At 38.6% G+C, this 23,874-nt stretch overlaps 1 protein-coding gene across 13 annotated transcripts in view; it reads left to right on the top strand.

Moving 5' to 3' along the window:
- The window catches only part of ANK2 (ankyrin 2), a 258,299-nt gene that overhangs the window by 207,336 nt on the left and 27,089 nt on the right, over positions 1–23,874 (top strand). For 11 of the 13 annotated variants that reach the window (XM_072861199.1, XM_072861198.1, XM_072861194.1 and 8 more), the window contains 9 exons: positions 133–287; positions 1,262–1,473; positions 2,356–2,560; positions 4,415–4,511; positions 9,239–9,467; positions 12,014–12,139; positions 14,366–14,488; positions 17,498–17,530; positions 20,143–20,164. In XM_072861199.1, the coding sequence (XP_072717300.1) occupies positions 133–287; positions 1,262–1,473; positions 2,356–2,560; positions 4,415–4,511; positions 9,239–9,467; positions 12,014–12,139; positions 14,366–14,488; positions 17,498–17,530; positions 20,143–20,164 (1,202 nt within the window). The remainder of the gene's footprint in view (positions 1–132; positions 288–1,261; positions 1,474–2,355; positions 2,561–4,414; positions 4,512–9,238; positions 9,468–12,013; positions 12,140–14,365; positions 14,489–17,497; positions 17,531–20,142; positions 20,165–23,874) is intronic. The other 2 variants (XM_072861195.1, XM_072861189.1) reach the window with 1 other exon arrangement.

Here is a 23,874-nt window from a genome sequence, read left to right as displayed (position 1 = left end):
GGATTATGCCAAAGTATTCCAGTGAAATAGGTAGAATTCCAGGTCACTTTGTAGCAGACTGAATAGAGTTGCTGTTAATCCTGTTTCCTCCTCTCTCCCGTGTGCATTTAATGCGCTGTGTTGCTGTGCCAGGCCTGTGATTGTGGAGATTCCCCATTTTGCTGCTCTGCGTGGGAAAGAGAGAGAGCTGGTGATCCTGCGCAGTGAGAACGGGGACAGCTGGAAGGAGCATTTCTGTGAATACACCGAGGATGAACTGAATGAAATCTTGAATGGGATGGATGAAGGTATCCAGTGTGACTTTTTTTTTTAATTCTGCTCCTGCGTTACTTCTGTAACTGGGGGTAGTAGCTTTTCACCATTCATTCTAATTAGCACCTCATATTTGGTCCGCCCTAGAATTTCTGACACTACATTCTCCAGATACTTCCTTTCAGTCACGCTGGAGCATCGTCGTGTTCTCAGTACAGGAGTCAGCAGAAGCACTGTGCACTTGTGCTTACTTCCCTTGCATGGTCTGCTGAATTAGTGGGACAAAACAAAATCTACCACCATGAAGTTGAGAATAGATGCTAGACTTATGTTTTCTACTGCTCCTTTTCATGGTGTTAAACGAAAAGCTTCCATAGCAAACATCTTTCCAAAACAAGGCAATTATCATACTAATCCTTTCCAAGCAGCTACATGTGTGGGAGGAAATGTCAGTCATGGGTACTCTTGCTTTCTGAGAGAACAGAATGGCCTCGGGCTGTCTAGGATCTACAGAATGTGTTATTAATTTTGATGGCTTAAAAAAAAAAACACAAAAAAACAAACAAAAAAAACCCCCACCACCAAAAGTAAACAAGACAACTCACATAATTAAAGCTGAACTCATACTTTGATACATTTTTGATTTGGAGTTTAGTTTCCTTGACGCTACTCCAGGCCATAGTGTAAATACGTGAAGTAGAAAGGGGCTTGGACCAATCCCTTTGCTTGTTTGACTGCTGATTTTGGGGATGTTGTCAACATGTTCTGAGTTCACTGTCTTAAGCTGCCTTCAGTTAGTTGTTCTGTCTGTCTGTCTATTCCTTTCTTGATTTCTCTGTTTTAGCTGAACTTAAAATACTGGGGTACGTTTCCTTTTCCCCTTTGATTTCTAGACAAAATACTTTTGTAAGTTGCAGGTAAACTGTGAAAAGCTTGAATGCATTTTGAACTTCGCTGTATTGCTTCTATTAAATTCTTGTCTTCTGATCCTCTTCTCTTTTGGCCTCAGTACTTGACACTCCAGAGGAACTTGAGAAGAAACGTATCTGCCGCATTATCACCCGAGATTTCCCTCAGTACTTTGCAGTGGTATCCCGGATCAAGCAGGACAGCAACCTTATCGGACCTGAGGGAGGTGTGCTGAGCAGCACTGTTGTACCACAAGTGCAGGCAGTCTTCCCAGAAGGGGCTCTAACCAAACGAATTCGCGTTGGCCTCCAGGTACAATGAAACAATTACAAGGCTTATCTTTCCTTTTTCTTCTTTTTCTTCTTTTTTTCCTTCTTTTTTTTTAGTGTAAAATCACCTTCTTTGAATGGAGAACCAGCATATTCAGTTTATCGTGTTGTATGCTGTTGTCTAGAATGCTTCTAGTAAAAATAATAAAGAAAAAAAAAATCCATGCAGAAGTCAAAGCAAGTGGTAAAGCTTTGGGTATTCCAGTTAATTCAGATTCCTGTCTGTTAACTGTCTATATGATCTTGGGAAAAGCACCTAATTTTGGTGATGATGATGATATTAGTGTAGGTCATAGAACAATTTCTTAAATACTTCTTATGAAGGGCATCAGAGAAGTACAAAGTGCTGTAATAACTAGGCCAAATGTACAGATTCTCAGCATGAAGTAAACCAACATAACAGTTCGCTGCTGAAAGAGAGGGAAGTCTTTCCCCTACCCCTATCCCCTCCTCCTGCTGCATGCATCCACAACTTACCTCGGCCAGGAGACTGTGCATGTCGAAATCCCCTGTCAATAGCTGAATAGCTTACTAAAGTAGCTCAGAGCTTGTTCTAAGAAAAAAAAGAAAGGGGTGACAAGGGAATCATTTGCTACTGGTTAAGTGAATTAAATTAATGCTGTAAAGGCTCTGGTAAGCACCAAGAAAGGGGATAGGAAGAGGAGGAAGGCGTGGGAAAGTTGAAAAAGGGAGGTCTCCCCTTCTCACTGGCAGTCAGTTCTTCTGTCTGCAGATTTGCATAGGGAATTTTGCCATTTAGTGTAAAAACTTAAGGAGTTCATGGTAATATACAGACCCAGTTCTTTACATACTCATTAAACTGTTTTCAAATAACTATGCTGTTATTGTCTTTTGCTTTGGAAAGGCTCAACCTATGCATACTGAACTTATAAAGAAGATTTTAGGCAACAAGGCTACCTTCAGTCCTATAGTCACACTGGAGCCCAGGAGGAGGAAGTTCCATAAACCCATCACGATGACGATTCCTGTCCCCAAGGCCTCCAGTGATGGGATCATGAATGGTTATGGAGGCGACACACCCACTTTAAGGTTACTATGCAGCATAACAGGTAGGATGCAAATACTAGAGCTTTTTACGTGCATCTTGAAATTGTCAGTCATCGTGGGCTGAATATGTTAAACTGATTATACACATGGAAAGCTTGGTGAAAACCTGACTGGGATGAGAGGCTGTGAAAATAAACTACTTTCCAAACAATTACTTTATAGCAGAAATAACATTTGGTGTTTGGACTAACAAGAGATGTGTAATATAATCATAGACTTCGGGTTTGTGTTTTTTTTGCATTTTCCTTACAGTTTGTTTCTTGAAAACCAGCATACCTCTGCCTAGCAGAGTAAGTGTAGCACAGACATAATGTTGCAGTATGATTCAGAGGAAAATATTGGAGTTAAACACTTTATACTTGCTATAACTCCAAAGTGATTAGCGTCTCATTCAGCCTCAGTTGAGAGGCAGAAATGAGCTGCATGCATTTATTCTGTTTAGAAGTTAGCATCTTTCTTAATTTTCAAACAGATTTCAAATACCAACCCAATGTAAGATGCATCACACACTGAGATGTGCCAGTGAGTCATTCTGGAGAACAGGTGCTTTTACAGTTTCCTGATACAAAGGTGTTAGGTAGCTGCTGAAATACCAGAAGCAACATCTGGTCAACAAAGAATTATTTGCACTTCTAAGAGAGTGAAACAATATTTATTTAAATAGAGAAGAATGGTCTCCTCTTTATAGAGGAATTTGAGTACGTTTCTTGGAGGGACAGTAAATCTGCAAGGATCTTCTAGAAAACTTCAAAAGGGAAATTAGTTCCAAGAATGCTTCACCAAAAGGAGAAAGGAGGTATTTCCTGAAAACTAGTATGCCTTTACAGATACAGCTTGGTTTAAGGTTTGCATAAAGGCTGTGCTACATGGTCAAATGGATATCTAACAAGTCAGCTGTATATGAGAGGAGGGACAGACACATATGCTGACTTAGCCCTGGTTATGCATAGTTTTTCCTTTAGTTTTTCATATGTGTTTTATAAATATTTTACGAATATGCTGTTAGAAATAAACACTTCTCTTTCTGTTTTCTGTAAGCTCAGTGTCGTTTTAAGGTAACTGGAAACCAACTGGGCATTCTTCACCGAAAGGTGAGGCAGGGACATATACTGAAGAACTTGAAAACACAGCTGCAGGGGGACAGATTGTGGCCACATTTTCAGCTGCCTGGGGCAAATAGGAAGCTGGCAATGTCTGTGACAAAGAGGGCTGAAACACTTAACAGACTGATAGGAATCCAGAAGGCTGTCTGTTGTACAGCACGATATGGAGGTGCACATTTCAACTGCAAGATCTTCCAGGGAGCTTGTCAGACACAGATTGTTTCCTAGGTTTTCATAGCAATGTGCAAAAGAAATTTCTCAGTTATGTACATACTAGACCTGAGTTCTTTGAATTATTTGAAAAAGAAGTAGATTACAGAAGTCATAAATCGTAGTTGTCACTATTAGTGACATTATTATTGTTTCCCAAGTGTAACAATGCAGGTTTAACTGCACTGTATCTGGGCCAATTTCGCCCCACATATGTGAATAGCCTAGAATGAACAAAAGTAATTTCTAAGAAATTACATCTCTCCCCCAAAAATTCTAGCCTTTTTTAACATTTCTGGAGCTGTTCTACAGGACTCATCATTTGAAAATCATTTGGGCACTTTGTTTGACCACATTTGGGCACTCAGGGGAAACCCGTACAATCCTCCTCAGAATAACGTGGACCTAAGGAGAAGGCATGTCTGGAATTGTTACTGGTTTCATAGCGATTAAAAACTCAGAAGAATGTAAAATATTTCTTAGAAGCAAGAAAGTTGCAGACTTGCTTGGTTTTAATTTTTTTTAAAATCTCTGTCATTTCAGGAGGAACCACCCCTGCCCAATGGGAAGACATCACTGGAACAACACCACTGACATTTGTTAATGAATGTGTTTCCTTCACAACAAATGTGTCTGCCAGGTACCTATACAGCAAAACATGAGTTTTACAGCATTACTTTCAAGTGCATGTCTTTTTTCAACAAATATCTCCTTTAAACTATTCTAGTTTATATAGTAGAAGGAACATAGACATTTTGTCTGTGCTGTGAACCAATTGGCGAGGTATTTCAGAAGCCCTGAGCCTCCCAGTCCAGACAGATGATGTACGTGAGCTGTAGGCACTACAGTCCTTACCAGCTGCGAAAAGGAATTAATGTTCTTGTCATGTCTATCTTGGCCGTTAGTCCTTTGCAGTCAGCACCTGCTATGATCCCAGAAATGAATTCATTACATACTCATTTTTCTGAAATAGTAATCTGAAGGACAGTTCCGTTTTCCAGTAGTTACAAAAAAATCTGGTTTCATTTTGAATACCCTTTCTCTTTCACATATGCAAATTTCCATGGAAACAGAAGTCCCTTATTTGGGTAGCTCATTACACATCTTATAAAAGATGTTACTTCCAGAATATCCAACAAATGAGAAATCGAGCAGAAAGGCCTGTAGGTGTATTAAACTGTGATCTAGAAGAATCTCTTCCAACCATCTGTTCTTGTGATGAGATTCAACTGCTATCTTTCTGAAAACAAAATTTCATATAAAAAACCCCCCAAACATATATATGTACGTATGTATTTTAGTTTGTATGCTGTCCATGATTTATATCACAGAAATGCTCAAAACTCTCCTTCTCCGTAACAGGAGATGCAGTCCATGACCTGGCAAGTATTAAATTTAGGGTGTGTAGTCTGGCAAACAGTTACCAAAATCGTGGATAACTTGCCCGTGAAAATCAATGGATTTCCTTCAGTGCAAACATTCAGTGTTCAGAGCAGTTACTACTATAAGATTACGTTTGCTATTTAATGAAGTGATTTATTCAATGTTACAATGAGTTCAGCTCTTGCAGTCCAATCTACAGTATAACTTTAACATTAGGCGAAACGAAGTATTATTTTTCTATACTTTCTCAGTTCAGAAATGGCTTTCTTCCCATTAAGTTGGATGCTTTGCTTCTGTACTTTTCTTTTCAGTTCAGCTAAATATTTTTCTTTAACAGCAGTGACCACAAGAGGGAGATCTTAGTGTGTTTCAGCTCTCATCTGCTACCTGCAGTGTTCTGTTTAAAGGGGTAAATTAAAGATTAATTTAAGAACCAGATGTGGAGACTAGATGCAAAGTTTGAGAGGTCAAAGTCCCTAAAATTGTGAAGCCCCCAGCAGGGCTACACGTGAAATACAGCCAGAACAAGGGTGACAGTTTATGGAACTACAATCCATATTAGTAGTGGATGTTTCCTAATCCCGATGATGACATTAAAATTGATTACTATTGCTGATGTTCTGTGATATAGGTGGGGTCCCATGTACAGATTTTAATGGGTTCTACCTCTTCTTTTTAATCTAAATGAATGTTCAATGGACTACTTGAACCCAAATATGATTTTAAATGCTGTTAAAGTTAGAAAATGGGATTTTTCATGTATTTACAGTCAGAGAATTAATTTCCTTCTTTGATGAAGGACAAGCTAACTTGAATTTCTTCACTTGTGCCCTGGTCTAAAAGTGCATCTACCCTTGTGCCCTGCTGAGAATCAGCTGATTCCTGACTGTTTGCTATTCACAGTAACTTGTTTATGTCTAGTTAAATCATGAATGATGGAGAACAATTTTCCCATTCATAAGACTAATTCTGTCCAAAATGAGCTTGGGAAAGAGATACATTTGTCTAAAATACATGTGAATTAAACTGCAGACTTTGAGGCATAGATGTTTCCCATTTCCTGAGCTGCAGCTTTTTTAAAAATTTAGTATCTGTTTAGGCTTTTTTAGCCCCTGGTGTATGACAGCAAATCGTTTGAGCACATGGTGATTTCTCAGAGGACATAGTCTCTCCAGTTCAAGTCCAGCATAGCATAATTCTCCCACACATGAAACGGAAAGCATCAGTATGCAGAGCCTTTATGTACCAAAGATGCTTTCTCTCTTTCAAATGTCATCAGCCTGTTTTTTAACCAGTGTGTTAGTTAAAGGTTCTAAAGATAAGCACAGCATGAAATTCGCTATTATTCAACTGCAGATGAGTTAGACCAGAGAAATCACACTTGAAAGGTATGCTTTGTGGGTTATAATACTATGTAATCTACAGTAAGTAATAAGCCCCCTGTAGATTATATCACCTTTTGAGGTGTCTTTGACCTCTCATGACTTCCGTCTCCAACCTACAGGTGTCAAACTCAAGCATGCTTTCCACCCGCACAGTGAATTTTATTTAAAAGAAATGTCATCAGCTCTGCAGAGAAACTAAATGAAGTGATATCTGAGAAAGAAGGCAATACGTGTTACTCCTTGTAAAATGCTCAGTGTGTTTCTGCTGTTACATTTTGGGAGTAGAAGTAGAATTATTTTAAGTGAAAGTTGTTATCTTTGCAAAATAACAATTCAGTTGTCTTGACTAAGGTATAAGGAAGTTCTGTGAATTTTTATTGCTGGGCAATGTTGTCCTGGCCTGAATGGCCCAAAGAAAGGTAAAGAACCTGTAGTTTTCAGTAAAGAGGAGGGTCATTTTTGACACAAGAGGACCTGCAAGCTGAAGTTCTAGACCTGAGTTGCAACATCCATGGTATGTCTTAAGTAACCATGTATGTTTGATAAGTTTTGAGGTGGTTTGTTCCAGTTTGCATGCACTAGCAATACTTCATAAGAGGCAGATGTTCATTTATAATAATTATGTTTGTGAAATCAGACAATTTATGACCTTACCCTGTAATCTTAAAGTATTTCTCTGTCATGGTGGTACCTGAATGAGATAGCAGTGGCAGCTCCTGGCTTCACACCGTGCAGAGGAAGTAATTTATTCTAGTAGTATTTGCCTGTTGCTTTGAACATGTTTATGTTTGATTTGCGGTACATGTGTCACGGACTGGGAACCACTGGTGTAGAAGATTCAGCGTATACATTAGAAAGACGCTGTCAGTAAAACGGCATGTTAGAAACCACGATGAAAAGTGAGTCAGTGGTGATCACAGCCTCTGTGAGGCAAGGGTAGTAGGAATCAGATGTAGACACATCTGCTTTCAGGGTCTTCAAAATATAATACGGCTCAGATATAGGAATATATATATCGCGAGTCTTCAATATGCATAACAAAAACTTACCACAAAATCAAAGTTAAAAGTCCCTGACTAAATTAATGTAAGAATAATTTCTGATTTTGCATGCAGTGTTACACAGTGGACAAAATAATTTACATTCACCTGAAGACCCTCAGTTTTTTATATTGTATGTAAGGAATGTACTGCTAACCTTTAAGCTAGATGGTAGAAAAAACCCAAGTGTTTTGGGCAAAGCAGCTTTATATTTCACCTGTTGGAGCTGGAGGTCCAAGAACAGACTGAAGGATTAGCAACACCTGCCAAAAGCTGTTTCAGTCTCCTGTTCCTCATCCGTAAAATTCAGGAAACTTTCACAGCATCCCTGTCATGTCAGAAGTTTGTATGCAGTTCACTAACACCTGAGCGTGGTATACTGATGTGTCCAGCACTTAACAAACAGGAAATTGTACAATGCCTAGGAAGATTTCAGGGGGCTAAAGAGAAAAGGATGTAATTGCCCACTCTGTAGTTTAAGAATTTAGTCATAACCTGGAAGAGAAATGACAGGCCTGGCATATGACTAGATACAAGCCATTTTAGTAAGATTTTTATGGGACATTACTCTCTTCTGCATCATCAGATGTTTAGCAGCAACCAGCTGTCAAGAAGAACGTGTATTTCTCTAGATTAAAGGCACATACTGCAGAATCACAGTTAGGTGGAAATCTGAACTGTACACTTCCAGTACACCCTTCTCTAGTTATATTCTGCATAGAAATCAAATGATGACATGATAAACGAGAACAAATTCAGAGACCTTTTGGGCAACTCTAGAAGAATGATAAGATCAATCACCTTTTCAAACGTCATCAGAAACTGTTGAAAGTGATGGAAATCAGAGACCACTGAGCTTATTCTAGAAGAGATTTATTTCTTGGTAAAAGGCAGGAAACATTTGATCACATATTCTCCCTATAAGGAATCAATTCAGATGAAAACAAAGTTTAGGCCGTAGCCAACTTTTGTATAGAAGAAAAAACATTTATTGGATACTGTGATGAATTTCCAGAATTTCTTGATTTTGGTAAGCCACCAATAATTGTTTAAATATTATAAACGTACTTATAAATGTAATATATATGTTTCATAAACACAAAACTATGAAAAGGTTCATATATTTCAATCGTCAGAGAAGGTGTATGAGACTGTCTGCCACAGGACAAATGAACTTCTTAAAGTCTTTAAAAACCAGTCATGTACCTGGAAGCCAATAAGCTTCCAGCTGAGTGAGATCTTATCAGAAGGGCAAACAGTGGCCTGGAATTTGTGCAGCAGGAACTCTGTGAAGGGTTTGCATGTGGTAGTTAGGACAGTAAGTTCTGGTCCAAATGCCTTCCATGTTGATTTTGCTTCATGTTCCTAAATGCATAGGGGGTACCGTGAGCATTCTTAGGCTATTCCTCCCAAATGGTAACTGTTTTTTTTACTTTATTCTGCCTTGTCATATACAATTGGTGTGGTTAGCAGCTAATGCTGCCAAGATGGGAAAACATATCGTTTTCTTGCTTAAATCTTTCTGTGCTGATTACACAACTCTTCATTTTCTCTTACAGATTTTGGTTGATAGACTGTCGACAGACACAAGAATCTGTTACTTTTGCTTCCCAAGTGTACAGAGAGATTATCTGTGTCCCCTACATGGCCAAATTCGTGGTGTTTGCCAAATCACATGATCCCATTGAAGCACGGTTAAGATGTTTTTGCATGACAGATGACAAGGTGGATAAAACTCTAGAACAACAGGAAAATTTTGCTGAAGTAGCCCGAAGCAGGGATGTAGAGGTACTGTACAAGAACCTTAGACAGTCTTCTCCATTTTCTAATGTCTGTTTTTTAGCTAATATTTTCTGCCTTCTATCTGCCACAAGTACCGAAAAATAATAGTGCCAACAAATACTGTCATGATGCAGTATCATGCATCGTGATAAAATGGAAACTTTGACTTTTGTCAGATGTAAGAGAAAAGTAGCTGCCAGATACGAGCGATGAAATCCTATTCCCAATGGTCAATGGTCGACCTCTTAGTCCACAGGGCTGGTGGGAAGGCTAGCTATGTTCAGCTGACTGCATTTGGCTCTTCCTGGGTCAGCCTACCAAGGTGGAAGGTAATTGTGTGCTTCACCCACAAAGAAATCCAATGAGCTGGTTATCAGAAGCTAGAAAGGAATTCCTTGTCTGACTTCAGAAATACCATTTTTTGCTTTCTCCATAGCAGTATCGGCATTCAAATGGGACATCCAATGTGTTCTCAGGGCAGTCCTCAGCAATTAAAAAAATAGGTAGCAGGAACCTTAAGCTGGATTCCAGGAGACAGTAAATACAGAAGTGGGCTGGTTGAGTCTGAGCTCTCTGTTATGGGACTAAGGCTTAGAAAACCTATAGGACAAAACTGAATTGAAAGAATTTGGTTTCCCGAGATACTTTTTAATGGTGGGCCTGTTAAACAGTTGTACTTAGAAACTGGACTGATTTTATGCTAGAAAGCAGGTAATAAAATGAAGTTGGGAGTTACCATTTAGTCCAGCAGTTTCAGGTTCTTTGTCCTCCTTTTCTCTGGTGTCAGGGTCAGCATTTCTTTAATTCAGATTCAGAACTAGAGCAGCTACTGCCAACTAAGTATTATGAAATCTGTTTGAGATGGCTAGTTATGCAAGCAGGAGACATTGCCCATAGCTTTTATTAAACAAAATGCAATAGTCTGTAAGAATTTTGCGAAGCCTAGCTGGGGTTTCAGGTGCACAACAAGACTAAAGACTTAAGTCACTCGACAGCGAGCTGAGAGGTAGCGGAGAGGTGTTGTAAATGGACTTTTTTCCTCAGCCTAAAACTAAGTTCTGTGGATGCAAGCTAGCCCTAAGTTCAATCCAAGTACCTCATAGTCATTTCTGTGGTGGTCCACAGTGATTACTTAGTTTTAATTAGCTCTATAGCAAACTGACAACTAAAATCTTGAAGTTTTTAGTTATTAACTTCCTCTTAGAGGAATGTGTGAGTAAAGATGAGTTTTGAGGGTGCTGTTCTTTGCTGAACTGTTATGTTCCTGAGCCTGATACTAAGTGGGTGTTGCAAGAAAAGGGGAGATAGTCAAAGCCAAAAAGGACAGGTAAATCTCAACTTCCAGTAACTCCATAAATGAATATCACTAACCACAAAGGCAGTCAACAGTAGTCACGTTTTGTCAGCATCTTTGCATACTGAGAAGTTAAACTAGCAGGTTTGATTAATAGTCTGCTTTACAAAAAAAAAAAAAAAAAGAAAGAAATCTGTTGCTGAACAGGCAAAAGCTTTGCTATGTGGAATCCAGCAAACTGCCTGCTAAACGCAGTTTTTCTGGGTCTGTTAGCTTCCTCAGAAGGGATGACAAATTGAAAGTGCTTTAACTGCATGCATGGCGTATTCTTCTGCTTAGTATAAGTAGTCTATCATCAGCATATCTGCTCTTTTCTGTGAGAATCCCACCTTTAAAAAATTTGTCCTCATTGTTCCTGAAGCTCTGACAGGCATTTCTTGTGCAGAGCAGCTAGATAAAATATGGGCTTATGAAACTGAATGACAAGGCTGAATTTCTGAAAAGTAAGGATGAGACGTTAATTTATTGACAGTTTGAAGGGAACATCTCCAAAACTGGTAAGCTGAGATTTAAATGTGTGGAGGGGCTGTAACAATAGCAATCCAAAGACGTAGGCAGTATCATTGTATAGGCATTTCAGAGGGGCATTTACCTGAGGCCTGACTTTCAAAAGCTCTAGGCCTTTACAAATCCAGCTGAAATGAATGGCATCTACTAATATACACTGTCTTTGCCTGCTGCAGCAGACTGTTGCAGGTAGGTTAAACACATAGATAGTCTAATTTAGAAAGTTTCTGCACTGGTAAAGAGGTCCTCTGCAACTTCATGATATTCCCAGACTGGCTGCTTATCCTACCAGTCAAAGCAAGGACTTTTGATGTGATCGATAAAGAAAATATTTCTTTGACTGTTATGTTGAAGCCAGGTTAGCAAAGTGTGCTAAAATTGGAGCCAATAAAAAATCCAAATTAAAATATAGATTGAGAATTTGCCCAGATTCATGACACTGAATACTCATTTTGTCGTTTATAGCGTCACACGATTGTTATTGAATTAACAATGTATTCCATTTGGAATTTAATAATCTGAAATGTTTCCACAGGCTTTAGGTAACTGTACATAACAAATCTTGTAAATGCTGACAAGTCGTAACATTTTAAGAAATTAATTGAAACTACTGTAGAATTATGCTTCAGAAGAAATCCTAACCACCTCACTGTGATTAATTGCTGCTTTGCTGCTTTTTCATTTCCAATAGGTATTAGAAGGAAAACCCATCTATGTTGACTGCTTTGGCAATTTGGTGCCACTAACAAAGAGTGGGCAACATCATATATTCAGTTTTTTTGCCTTCAAAGAAAATAGACTTCCTCTGTTTGTTAAGGTAATGTTATAATATGAGCTATGGATTGTATTTTTCTTTTTTGTTTACTTCTGAGTTTATTGTAAACTTAGCAGACTGTAGAACAGTTCCAAATTATTTTGTGATAATGGATTAAATGTTGACTTGGGTAGTCAAAACAACCAGAAGTGGCTACCTAAAATTTAGTAAGATTTTTCTCTAAATATAATTATCTGTGCCTGTGTTCTGATATATATGCACGTGTCCACAGCACTCTTTCAGACACCAGAATGGTACTTCTAGGAATCCTGTTCTCTACTTTATAATCTAAAGAGCTGATCAAGTTTGATCTTGTTTGCTTTCTGTATCATGGTTCAATATATTGCAGGAAAAAATGCGGAAACTGCAAAAAAGTGTCAGAAAACATTGTAGAATTGGCAGAAATCTATCAAAATATGATCGCTGTACCCTACACTTGTAAATATGCATATGGCTGTAAATACAGATGTAACTGTTCTTCAACCAGTCATCCTCCCTTCATTAGCAATGCAAAACTTCCTTGGGGATATAGTAAGAAAAGCATGGCTCCTTTTTTGATATTTCAAGTTATGGTTTTACCATATTTTTGAGAACAAAGGAAAAAGGAAGTCATTAATTTTGATAAATCCCCAACTGGAACCTAATTTTATCCCGGTAGTGTATATTACTGTACTATTCTCTTTTAAAAACTTTTATGTGAGTAGGAAAGTTTGTAAAACCAAAGCCAAAACACAAAACCTCCGTTCATCCAAAATTAACTAATGCTTTAGCCCTAGAGCCAGTGACATAAACACCATGGTCTATGGGGCTCATCTGCATCGTTCAGGAGATCTGCAGGGAGCAGTAAGTCGTAAAAAAGTGCTCTCGCTGTGGTCTGTGCTAGCAGCAGAGGGGGCTGCTGTCACCGAGCCACCATCACCTCCTTTTCTGGAGAGAGAGATTCAGAGGGCACTGCAAACCTCTTCCCACAAACTTTTCCTTCTACTGGGACATCCCGACTACACTAGTAGAGTTCAGTAGTTACTACCATTACATAAAACAGTTTTAGAGAAATGCTTTATGAATGGAAACTTCCAAAAAGTAGAGAAAATCAACCCACTCCCTCATTGTATTAAATATGCTGTATGCTGCTAGACAACTTTTAAACTCTCTCCCTCCTTTCCAGCAATATTTTGTAAGCTTGTTTTAATTTAGAACTTTATCTGTGCCACCACCTACCTTTGGCTATGCATATTTTTCTCCATGATGGATTTTTCCAAAATATGTTCAAAAACATGTATATCTCTGCATCTAGTATTTTCAGTCTGATAAAGTTAATACACATGTATCCAATTGTATCATTTTATCAGTTCAGAAACCTAAGAATGAGATAATGCTTTCAGTTGTATTTCTTCTGTGATATCGTACATAATCCTCCTGACATTATGTACAACAGCTAAAACCACATCACCAGTATCTTAAGTTCTAAGTGCTTACACTTGTTCCTACTAACACCTATGGAAGAGATTTTTCTAAGATTCACTGGAAAATCTTAAAGTATGGCATGATGTAGTATCTTTTGTAGATAATAATGGTCACACCTGTAAATATATTCCAGCAAATTTCTTCATTCTAAGACTAGGATTTATCAATAAGTTTGAGAAAACATTTGCAAGAGAAGAAATTTTAAGTGTATTCTTTCACTGTTTCCAGCCACTCAGCCAAAAGAGTAGCCAAATGAACAAACACAACATTTAATACTAACATTTTGAGCAGAGAGTTATCGCAAACATCAGCATAAATATGTATTCTTGCCATAAGGGGGAAAATGACTTAGTTCCTTTTGTCACCTAATACAAAATGAGTCTCTGTTATGACCAGAAAGTTTGGGGACCATTTCAGTGAAAAATGGGTGTTGTAAGTCATCACAGAAGCCCAGTCATACTGGAATGTCTCTGTTCTTTTAAGACTGTGATTACAGCGTTAGGACTGCCTTCTATAAATAAGTTTCTAATGTGTAAGCATGTACCTGCTTGTGTCTGCTCTTGCTTTGACACACAAATACATCCGTGTGTACATTTACAAACAAGCAGGGGGAAAAAAAAAAGAGAAAACACATTATTTTTGCCTACATGGACTTCTTCTCCCACATCTAGCCTCTTTCTGGTAAAGAGTTTTGAGTGGTACAAGTAGATCATACAGCAGAATAGCAAAATAACAGATTAAATGTCTGTATGTTTGCTCTACCAGGTGCGAGATACCACTCAAGAACCCTGTGGACGATTATCATTCATGAAGGAGCCAAAATCTACAAGAGGCCTCGTTCATCAAGCCATATGTAATTTAAACATCACTTTACCCGTTTACACAAAGGTACTGTGAAATTATACTGATCTATAGTCATCAGCATTATAATATAAACAAGAAATGAGTAGGAGACCAAAATATTGTTAAAGCTTTGTAGTCAGGTATTTTAAGGAAGAATAAATACCACCCAAGGGCTTTCAGTTTTTTGGGTTTGGTGCTCTTAATGCCAGTGCTCAAAGACGTTATCAAATATTTTCTGAGGACTCAGAAGAGATGACAGAAGGGAGATGAAAATCCAGTTTGCACTATATAGCTCCCGTGGTTTCATTTGGTGTTGCACAAGACCTGTGCTAATCTTATTTCATACAGAAATTTTATCCAGATTCTGTTCAGGGGTGAGACAGATCTGGGACTCAGTGAGTACCTCTAGGTTCATTTTTTATTTTACCAAAGACTTCCCACGCTGTCTAACCGTGTCTTGTGACACCTCTCTGAAGGTGAAGTTACCATTCATACCTGTTTCACAAAGTGTAAGGATAATGTCTGAAGATCATATGATGTTCTTAAGGTATGAATCATAGAATGGTTTGGGTTGGAAGGGACCTTAAAGATCATCTAGTTCCAACTCCCCCGCCATGGGCAGGGACACCTTCCACTAGACCAGGTTGCTCAAAGCCCCATCCAACCTGGCCTTGAACAATTCCAGGGATGGGGCATCTACAACTTCTCTGGGCAACCTGTGCCAGTGCCTCACCACCCTCCTAGTGAAGAATTTCTTCCTTCTATCTAATCTAAATCTACCCTCTTTCAGTTTAAAGCCATTACCCCTTGTCCTATCACTACATGCCCTTGTAAAAAGTCCCTCTCCAGCTTTCTTGTAGGCCCCCTTCAGGTACTGGAAGGCTGCTATAAGGTCTCCCCCGAGCCTTCTCTTTTCCAGGCTGAACAACCCCAACTCTCTCAGCCTGTCTTCATAGGAGAGGTGTTCTATCCCTCTGATCACCTTTGTGGCCCTCCTCTGGACTCACTCCAACAGGTCCATGTCCTCCTTATGTTGGGGACACCAGAGCTGAATGCAGTACTCCAGGTGGGGTCTCAGGAGAGCGGAGTAGAGAGGGAGGTCACGCTTCTTTTGATGCAGCCCAGGAGACGGTTGGCTTTCTGGGCTGCAAGCGCACATTGCCAGGTCATGTTGAGCTTCTCATCAACCAACACTCCCAAGTCCTTCTCCTCAGGGCTGCTCTCAGTCCCTTCTCAGCCCAGCCTGTATTTGTGCTTGGGATTGCCCTAACCCAGGTGCAGGACCTTGCACTTGGCCTTGTTGAACCTCATGAGGTTTGCATAGGCCCACCTCTCAAGCCTGTCAAGGTCCCTCTGGATGGCATCCCTTCCCTCCAGTGTGTCGACTGCACCACACAGCTTGGTGTCATCAGCAAACTTGCTGAGGGTGCATTCAATCCCACTGTCCATGTCGCCAATAAAGATGTGAAACAGCGCCGGTCCCAATACCGACCCCTGAGGAACACCATTCATCACTGGTCTCTACTTGGACATCGAGCCGTTGACCGCAACTCTTTGAGTGCGACCATCCAGCCAATTCCTTATCCACCAAGTGGTCCATCCGTCAAATCAATATCTCCAATCAAAACTTGGAGACAAGGATGTCATGTGGGACAGTGTGAAATAGTCCAGGCAGTTGACGTCAGTTGCTCCTCCCTTATCTACCAACGCTGTAACCCTGTCATAGAAGGCCACCAAATTTGCCAGCCATGATTTGCCCTTAGTGAAGCCATGTTGGCTGCCAACAGTCACCTCCTTATTTTCCATGTGCTTTAACATAGTTTCCAGGAGGATCTGCTGCATGATCTTGCCAGGCACAGAGGTGAGACCGACTAGTCTGTAGTTCCCTGGGTCTTCCTTTTTTCCCTTTTTAAAAATGGGGGTTATGTTTCCCCTTTTCCAGTCAGTGGGAACTTCACCAGACTGCCACGACTGCTCAAATATGATGGATAGAGGCTTAGCAACTTCATCTGCCAAGTACAGAAGGACTGAATATTATTTGTCATATTTTTCATTTGCTAATTTGAAAGTTAATGAGCTTTGCAATAGCATTTTTAGCTGACTGCCTTATTTGTCTGTGGTGATAGTGATAAAAATGTAGCAGACTTGAGCTCTAGAATTTGTAAAGTTTATAGCAGTGCCGAAAATATTTTCTTGGGCTAGATTTTAATATTACGTTGTCTTTGGACACTGACTTTTCTTCCTACATCTGATCAAATCTTGCAAGAATCTATGAGTACATCACATCGTGTAAATGGTCTTTCTTCACAATATTGTTATAACAGTTATTAATGTATCTGTGGAAGAAAATGGTCCAATATCAAGGGCAGAAAAAGGAGAGGAAAACTCTGGTATGAGTTAGTATTTATTGAGACCAGTTGAATTCTCATAAGTCATAGGAGTGCCCTTGATTTTTGTTTAAGTGAGATCAGGTGTTAAGAAGCACTTGATTCCTTAGAGTCAGTTTATTGCTATTCTGCGATAACTCAGGTTTTTTACTGTCCTTGTCAGATTAGCAGCTGCATGCCTTTTAGGAATGTGTTAGGCTGTTTGCCCAAAATCTTGCCTGTTTTTCTCAGCATTTTTAGCATATAATATAATCTTTATTACAGCATTTTTGTATAATTTAAATATAACACACCTCAACATATTTTAACTTTAAATGGGGAATGTTCTTGACTATTTTAAGTATTTATTCGTGCTAATTTATGGGTGCAAAAGCATGTGTCTATTTTAAGTTTTGGTACAAATAAGGATAACTAGATGTCTAACACCCAGAAGCAACTTTTCTGTTTGTAATTTGCTTGATTCTGCAGCCTTCTGTGTTTTAAACTGACAGTTTAGTTTTGCCACTTTTTGACGTAAGAAATCAATTGCAGAAACGTACTGCATTTTCTTCTTTTCTGTTAAATGTTGTCAGAAGTTCTGTTTTCCTACTCTCTTCTTCTAAAAAATTTGCATTTTGCCTGCTCTGTTTTCCCCTTCTCTTTTTGCATGGCATTTTGGAACTGAAAGGAATCAGAATCAGATCAAGAACAAGAAGAAGAGGTAATGTGGCTATAACGGCATGTTATTGCTTATGCATACTACTAAAATATAACTAACAGATACAGCTTGGAAGATTAAATCTGTGGTGAAACAAGCGTATCAATCAGTAGCTCAGTGCTACAAAAACAATGAAGAGGAGTGCACTTAAAAGGATCTTGCACAGGCTCACTTTTGGAGTTTACTGAGTTTAACTTTCCCTATGTTAAAGTTTTACTGATTCAGATGCATTGATTTTGGAGGTGTATAATAGTTCATTTTGCTTTCAGAATAGTTTCTTAATAGTTCCTCAAAACAGTGATGGTGGGTAGGGGGGAACGGAGGCAGAGGAACAGACCTAAATACAACAATTGCCTCCATCAGCAAGTTCCCCGCTGTTGGGGGGAGTCTGCGACCGGATTGCAATTGAATGCACTACCTGTATACCTGAAAGGGCTGCAATTCACACATCTTGTCCATTTATAACATCCAGTAGACTGGATCTTACAGATTTCTGAGTTGGATACTGAAGTCCAGTACAGAATCAGTGTGAACCCAGAAGTTACAAGTAAGTTTACCCCACGTAAAAGAAGCAGAGTTTTCATCTTTACCATAAACTGAATTGCATCTTAACAGAGAAATGTGGCCAACTCCCCCCTACATTCCCAGCCCCAATCTGGCAGTTCGAGATGTTTCTTAAGGTCTAACCGCTACATGAATGAGTAATATTAGAAAAGCATCCCCACATTTTGATGATGTTCAGCTGTTGGAAACAAGTGAGAGTGCCAGCACTGTGCGAATAGCCTGCTCCCCAAAGACCATGGACATCTTTTCCATGAACTGCGAAACAGAGTTCAGAATTCTTGTTGCATGGGTTGCAGTTTCCTATGATCATTACAGAAATATTTACCACTCCTATTTCAGTGCTGAAATATAGGCACTGTCAAGTGAATACATGGCCAAAGTTTTTAAGCTAATTCCCACTATATTCTTTCAGAAGGTAACATTTCTTATCAGGTGATCATTCGATCTCGTACCAAAAGCACAAAACTAGTTCTTTTAGCCTCTATAATGGTGTTTATGCATTCCCAGTGAAGTCCCCAAAAGTTGTTTTTAACAAATCTATGCTCTGTAAAAGGTATTGGAAAATTATTTTTCCAAACATTGATGACTTCTTATATTTTTATATAAGAAACTAAAGCACAAAAAGACAAGCTCATTGATGGCTAAAAACACCTTCCATTTTAATTTTTTTTTTGTTTACTTTATTTGTTTTTATGTTAATAATATTAATTAGTATGCTGACATCATTCCAGACTGACTTGGAGCAATTTAAAGTACAGGCAATTAAAGTATCCTAGGGACCCTAGGTTACCATGTAGGGCAATCTGTGCATCCAGGGAATTCATACTATTATGGATCTGTAGTACACACTGCTGTGTGCATAAACTTCATAAGTGTGAAGTTTAATAATGTGAGTCTAAATGATTGCAAGGCATGTACGAACGTGTAAGTGTTGCCAGTGATTTACTTGTATTCATTTTCAGTTCATGGAAAAGCAAGAATTAGTAACATCTTACCTGAGACAATATATGGCATTTATCTTTATAAAGAATACTTTTAAACAAGTAAAACCTTTTCAACGCTCACTGAAAAACTATCTTGGGGGCTTCAACATACACAGTACACTCTATCAACAGTACCGTATAGCTGATTTTCATTCCTCACAGTCATCCTAGCACCACAAGTTTGTGTAGGAGATTAAATGTTTAGTGCTACTTCTAACTTTGCGTACTTTTGCATATCCAAATTTACACAACAAAAATCTTTGCTTGTGTGGACGATGATTGTGCTAGCAGAACTGAAAAAAAGTCAAACTGCAAGGCAACTTCAGAAATGTGCTTCTTGAATTTTCATAGTCTGACATTGCATTTTTTAAATGTTTTTTGGCAAGGGCTATGTTTTCTTTTGAGTAACAGTAAAATTGGATGGCTTTTTCAATCTGTACCCTCTGAAAAATCAAAAAGATGGCCTCTGAGGACCATCGCTGCTTCCATTTAGAGGTATCAACAGCTATTAGTGGCATCAAGTCCTAGTTCTTGCCTTAGGTAGTAGTAAGTCTGCAGTCATTTCTGCACCTGCTTTTCATCATCACAAAGTACAGAGGCAAAAATGCAAACTGTGATCTCGGAATGAATATGTACAATGAAACTATGTATAAAGCATACTAGTGGCCTTCCAGATGGGACACAGGCCTTCAGATGACCATATTGGACATTTTTGCTTTAGACAGGAAGAAATAAATAGAGAACGATGCAACAACATACCCAGTAATGCAAAAGTCTGGGTCCTCTATGCTCCTAGTTGCATTTAAAGAAAATACATTGCAACATTTTGCACCCACTGTTGACCATAACTATAGCAAAGTAACCATTTTTCTGTTATTAGAAACACTAAATAAATTAAGCCATGCTTTTGCTGTTATTTTAAAGACATTCTTGGTTCCATTTGAGTCAATGAATCTGTGTGTCTCCATACATCTAGTGGATTTGACTCAACCTGTACTACTTCACTAGTGACTTTATATAGATCGATTCTATTCAAACTTTTACATTTCCCCCTTTTTTCTCTTCCAGGTTGATATGACTTCAGAAAAAAGTAAGATTTTGGTTTTTTATTTTGAAATGTTATAATGCAGTTTCTATGAAAGGTGGTTAAGAATAAAGATAAGCGTGAAAGAAAGCTAAGCTTTAACTGCTGTTGCTAATAACATCAATACTTTAAAAATGTAATAGAAAACAATTTAATACCAAAGCAGCTATCCAATTAAATACATTTTAATGTATAAATTAACAAGTAATACAGTTTAAAACAGTTCATCTAAGCATTTACTTTCCTTTGACATCCCTAGTGATCCTGCTATTGCTATTTTGCTTGTATGAATGCTCATCCCTCCATTTTTTTGTTTTGTCCATTTGTTGACACACATTGTTGCCGCACATTTGAGATAAATGACAGTATCACTTTTAATGAAAACGTAATTAATACTCTAATATATTTCATTAAACTCATGAAATACAACCATGCAAAAAAGTGATACTGTCCAAAGTAATCAGGCTGTTTAACCCTTCTCCCTCCCCGCCCCGCCCTTTACTGTGGTGAAATATGGCTGGAAATACGACGTTTAAGCTTGGTACAGCATATATACCCTTTGCATATACAGAATCAGGCCATTATTATTATTAGAAACTGAGGGTGAGTGGTTCACAGTGCCAAAGATCTCCTTTAATGAAGATGCAAATCAAACAAATATCTATTCAGTCTGAACTTATCTCTAATAAGAACTGTTTTCAAATGAAGTGATTTCTTAAATCTGTTTAGGAAAAGGATGACTTCTGTCTTGTTTCCAGTTTCAAGTGCAATGTCTTGCCTTTTTTCCTACATTGCATTTTGAGGGTTATTTATTCTTGATGTACTGTGTACATGTTTTAATTGGAAAGACAACAGCACCATGATCCTGAAGATCAAATGGATGATCATTTCCCTATAACCTCCTTTGTCTAAAGCAGAAATGCTTCATATAGAGAATAAAAGACATCAGGGTGACAAAATAGCTAATAACGTGGTGGGAAATAGTATTCACCATGATTAACAACATTATTAGTATCAGATTTTTGCTCTAATTCATTATTATTTACACCAGGACAACCAATTTCATCAAGGTGGAAAAGACACACCATAGTATAGCCAGCAGAGTAGAATTTCAGTTGCCCCATGACTCACCTTGGCCATGGGAAATGGGAGGTGAATTCAAAGAACAGTAAAACATACAGGTGAAAAAGGGCTTGAATGCTCCCCTTGCCACATAATTATTTACTCAATGCAGTACACCCACCTTAAGGAAGGTGGCAGGATGCAGGTTGGGTGAGGTTGCTCAGTTGTGGTTGTCACAGACTCATCTTAATTCAACACAGCATAGAGCTAGAAGTTTTGGTGACTCTTACACTGGATGAATGAAAATACCGGTCAGATAGCAATTTAGTTTTGCCACTTCCTCCTTTGGCTTAATGGAGAATTAGTTTGAGAATCAGGTAGATCAGCTGCAAGCAGGAGAGTGAGAGAGAGACGCTGTTCCCAGGAATCGTTAAAAGTATAATTAACAAACATGAAAGAGACCAACAAGTGCCGGCCTAAAGACCACTGAGGTGGCTCACCTCATGATATCCAAATTGCTGGAAAATATATTTAAAACCAAGCAACTTCTTTTCCAACTTCTTTTACTTAAAACCAAGCAAGTTAGCCCAGTTCCCTTATACTTCTGCTAATGGCTGCCTTTAGTTTCAACAACTTTTAATTGCAATGAGGTAATATACAAGTGACTGATTTTTTGGCCCAGTAGTTGTGCTGTTCAGTAAGAGCGAGGACTCGCATGTGCATGCCCTTGGTTTGGGAATATTTACATAAAGGGAAATGAATCTATGAGACAACGCAGAAAATCTCTCCCATGTCAAAATACTGCCAAATGCACCTTCATGAATAGACCTTAAAGGTCTCAGCCAGAACCAGGATTAGAACTGGTGTTTCTGAAAAGTGTGTTAGAGAATGTAGCATTTGGCCATAGAGTGAGTTCCTTCCTAGTCTGCTGAAGAGTTAATACAAGTAAACAGCTCTCATGAGAAGAATCCAAAAGAATGAGGGAAGCCACAAACATGACCCAGAAGAGCTTAGCAGTTAGAGGTACTCAGTTTCAAGATCCACTCTGCTGAATCCAAAACAATTTCCCACTGAGAAAATAAACAAGTGATAAAATCAAACAACAAAACCTCCAGAACACTATAATACACTGAGAGATTTTATCGGCGTCTTCTGTTTCAGCTGCTTTACTTAATCTAAAGAATTATTCTCAGAAACAAACATTTGCACTTAAGTTTTCAAAGTTACATTGAGAGACAGAGCAGCCACCCACACAGTTGTGCTACGCTCGCCTTCCTTGGCAGAATGAACAGCTTTGTGATATGAGCTAGAAACACTTTGGTGCAGGTGTGAGGGAGGCCACCCATGTCATATCCAAAAGCTTGTAATATGGCAGGGAAGAGTACTAATCTGGGATGTTAATGACTGTGCTGCCTGTCCTAAAAGGTCCTTGTCCTGTGCTCCACCAGCTGCATTTACTGACAGCTATTGACCATTCCTGACAGTTTAGGAGTTCTCTTATTTTTCTCTAGTAGTAATTCTACCACTGCTTACTCACTCTGTTAACTAGCTAGGGCACAGAGAACCCCAGCAAGCATTCTTGCTACCAGCCACACACTGTCTGGATAGTACTTGCGTTTTTCTTCCCACTGGAGCTTCTTTGCTTCAGGCTAATTAACTGGACTCTTTGGCCAGCGAGATAGTCAGCCATTTGACACTTATGAAAATATGTATTACAAATCTACAAAATTACTAGACAGCATTTCAGCATGCACTAGACAGTTCACACTAAAAACAGCAGCACCAAAGCACCAAATTGGCAGCACCAAAATCACCCCCAGCAATCTGGTTATAATTAACGTACAGCACAAACATTTAGCATTCATTACACACAAGAGAATAGCGTAGCAAAATAGATATTTTTGACGAAGAAATACAGATAATTATGTATTGCTTAGGTTCTCCTTATTTGCACTACTACTTTGACTTTTAGACTGGGGTGCAGGAATGCGTCAAGTTTTATGTGATGTGATTAAAAGAAAAATGTACAATTATAAATTCTAAGCATTGCATTCTGTTCATAACTTGCTTCAGTCCTCCAATGTTTCATTCTGTTCAATATACATTTTTTAGTAGTCCTTCCTGAAATTAAATATTCCCAGCAGGCCCTTATGGCATAATGGGAATTACCTACATCCAGCTTACTGTATGTTGATTGCACAGATTAGACAAATATTTCACCACAGTATGTTTTACAATATTTTCATGTATCTTTAATTTATATGATTAATTTTTAGAGCTATTGTTTTTTAACTGAAACTACATACCCAGCAGCATTTGCAACACCTTTGCTTTGCATGGAAATAACTTGCCTTACATGAATTGTATGTATGTGTCTAGTGTGACTGTCTCTGATTTTTGGTTGCCATACATTACATTTTTTAAAACTTTGAAATCACTTCTAAGTTGATTCACAGTTTTTTCTTATTATCTCTCCTTTTCTTCTCTGTCTTCTCTTTCCTCAGTCAATTCATTAGTTGTCAATGAGGATGTTCCAAGGAAAGGACCATGCCTCTTAAAACAAAAGAATGTTTGTTTCATTGTTTAGGTGTGAAATCCCCTTAGATGAAATGCCGGTTTGCAGCTGATTCAGATCTCTACATATTTGATCATAT

This window comes from Ciconia boyciana, chromosome 5 (assembly GCF_034638445.1).
Source record: "Ciconia boyciana chromosome 5, ASM3463844v1, whole genome shotgun sequence".
Taxonomy (NCBI): Eukaryota; Metazoa; Chordata; class Aves; order Ciconiiformes; family Ciconiidae; genus Ciconia; species Ciconia boyciana.
The sequence above is the reverse complement of the archived record's forward strand: the minus strand, read 5'-3'. Positions and strand labels throughout refer to the sequence as shown.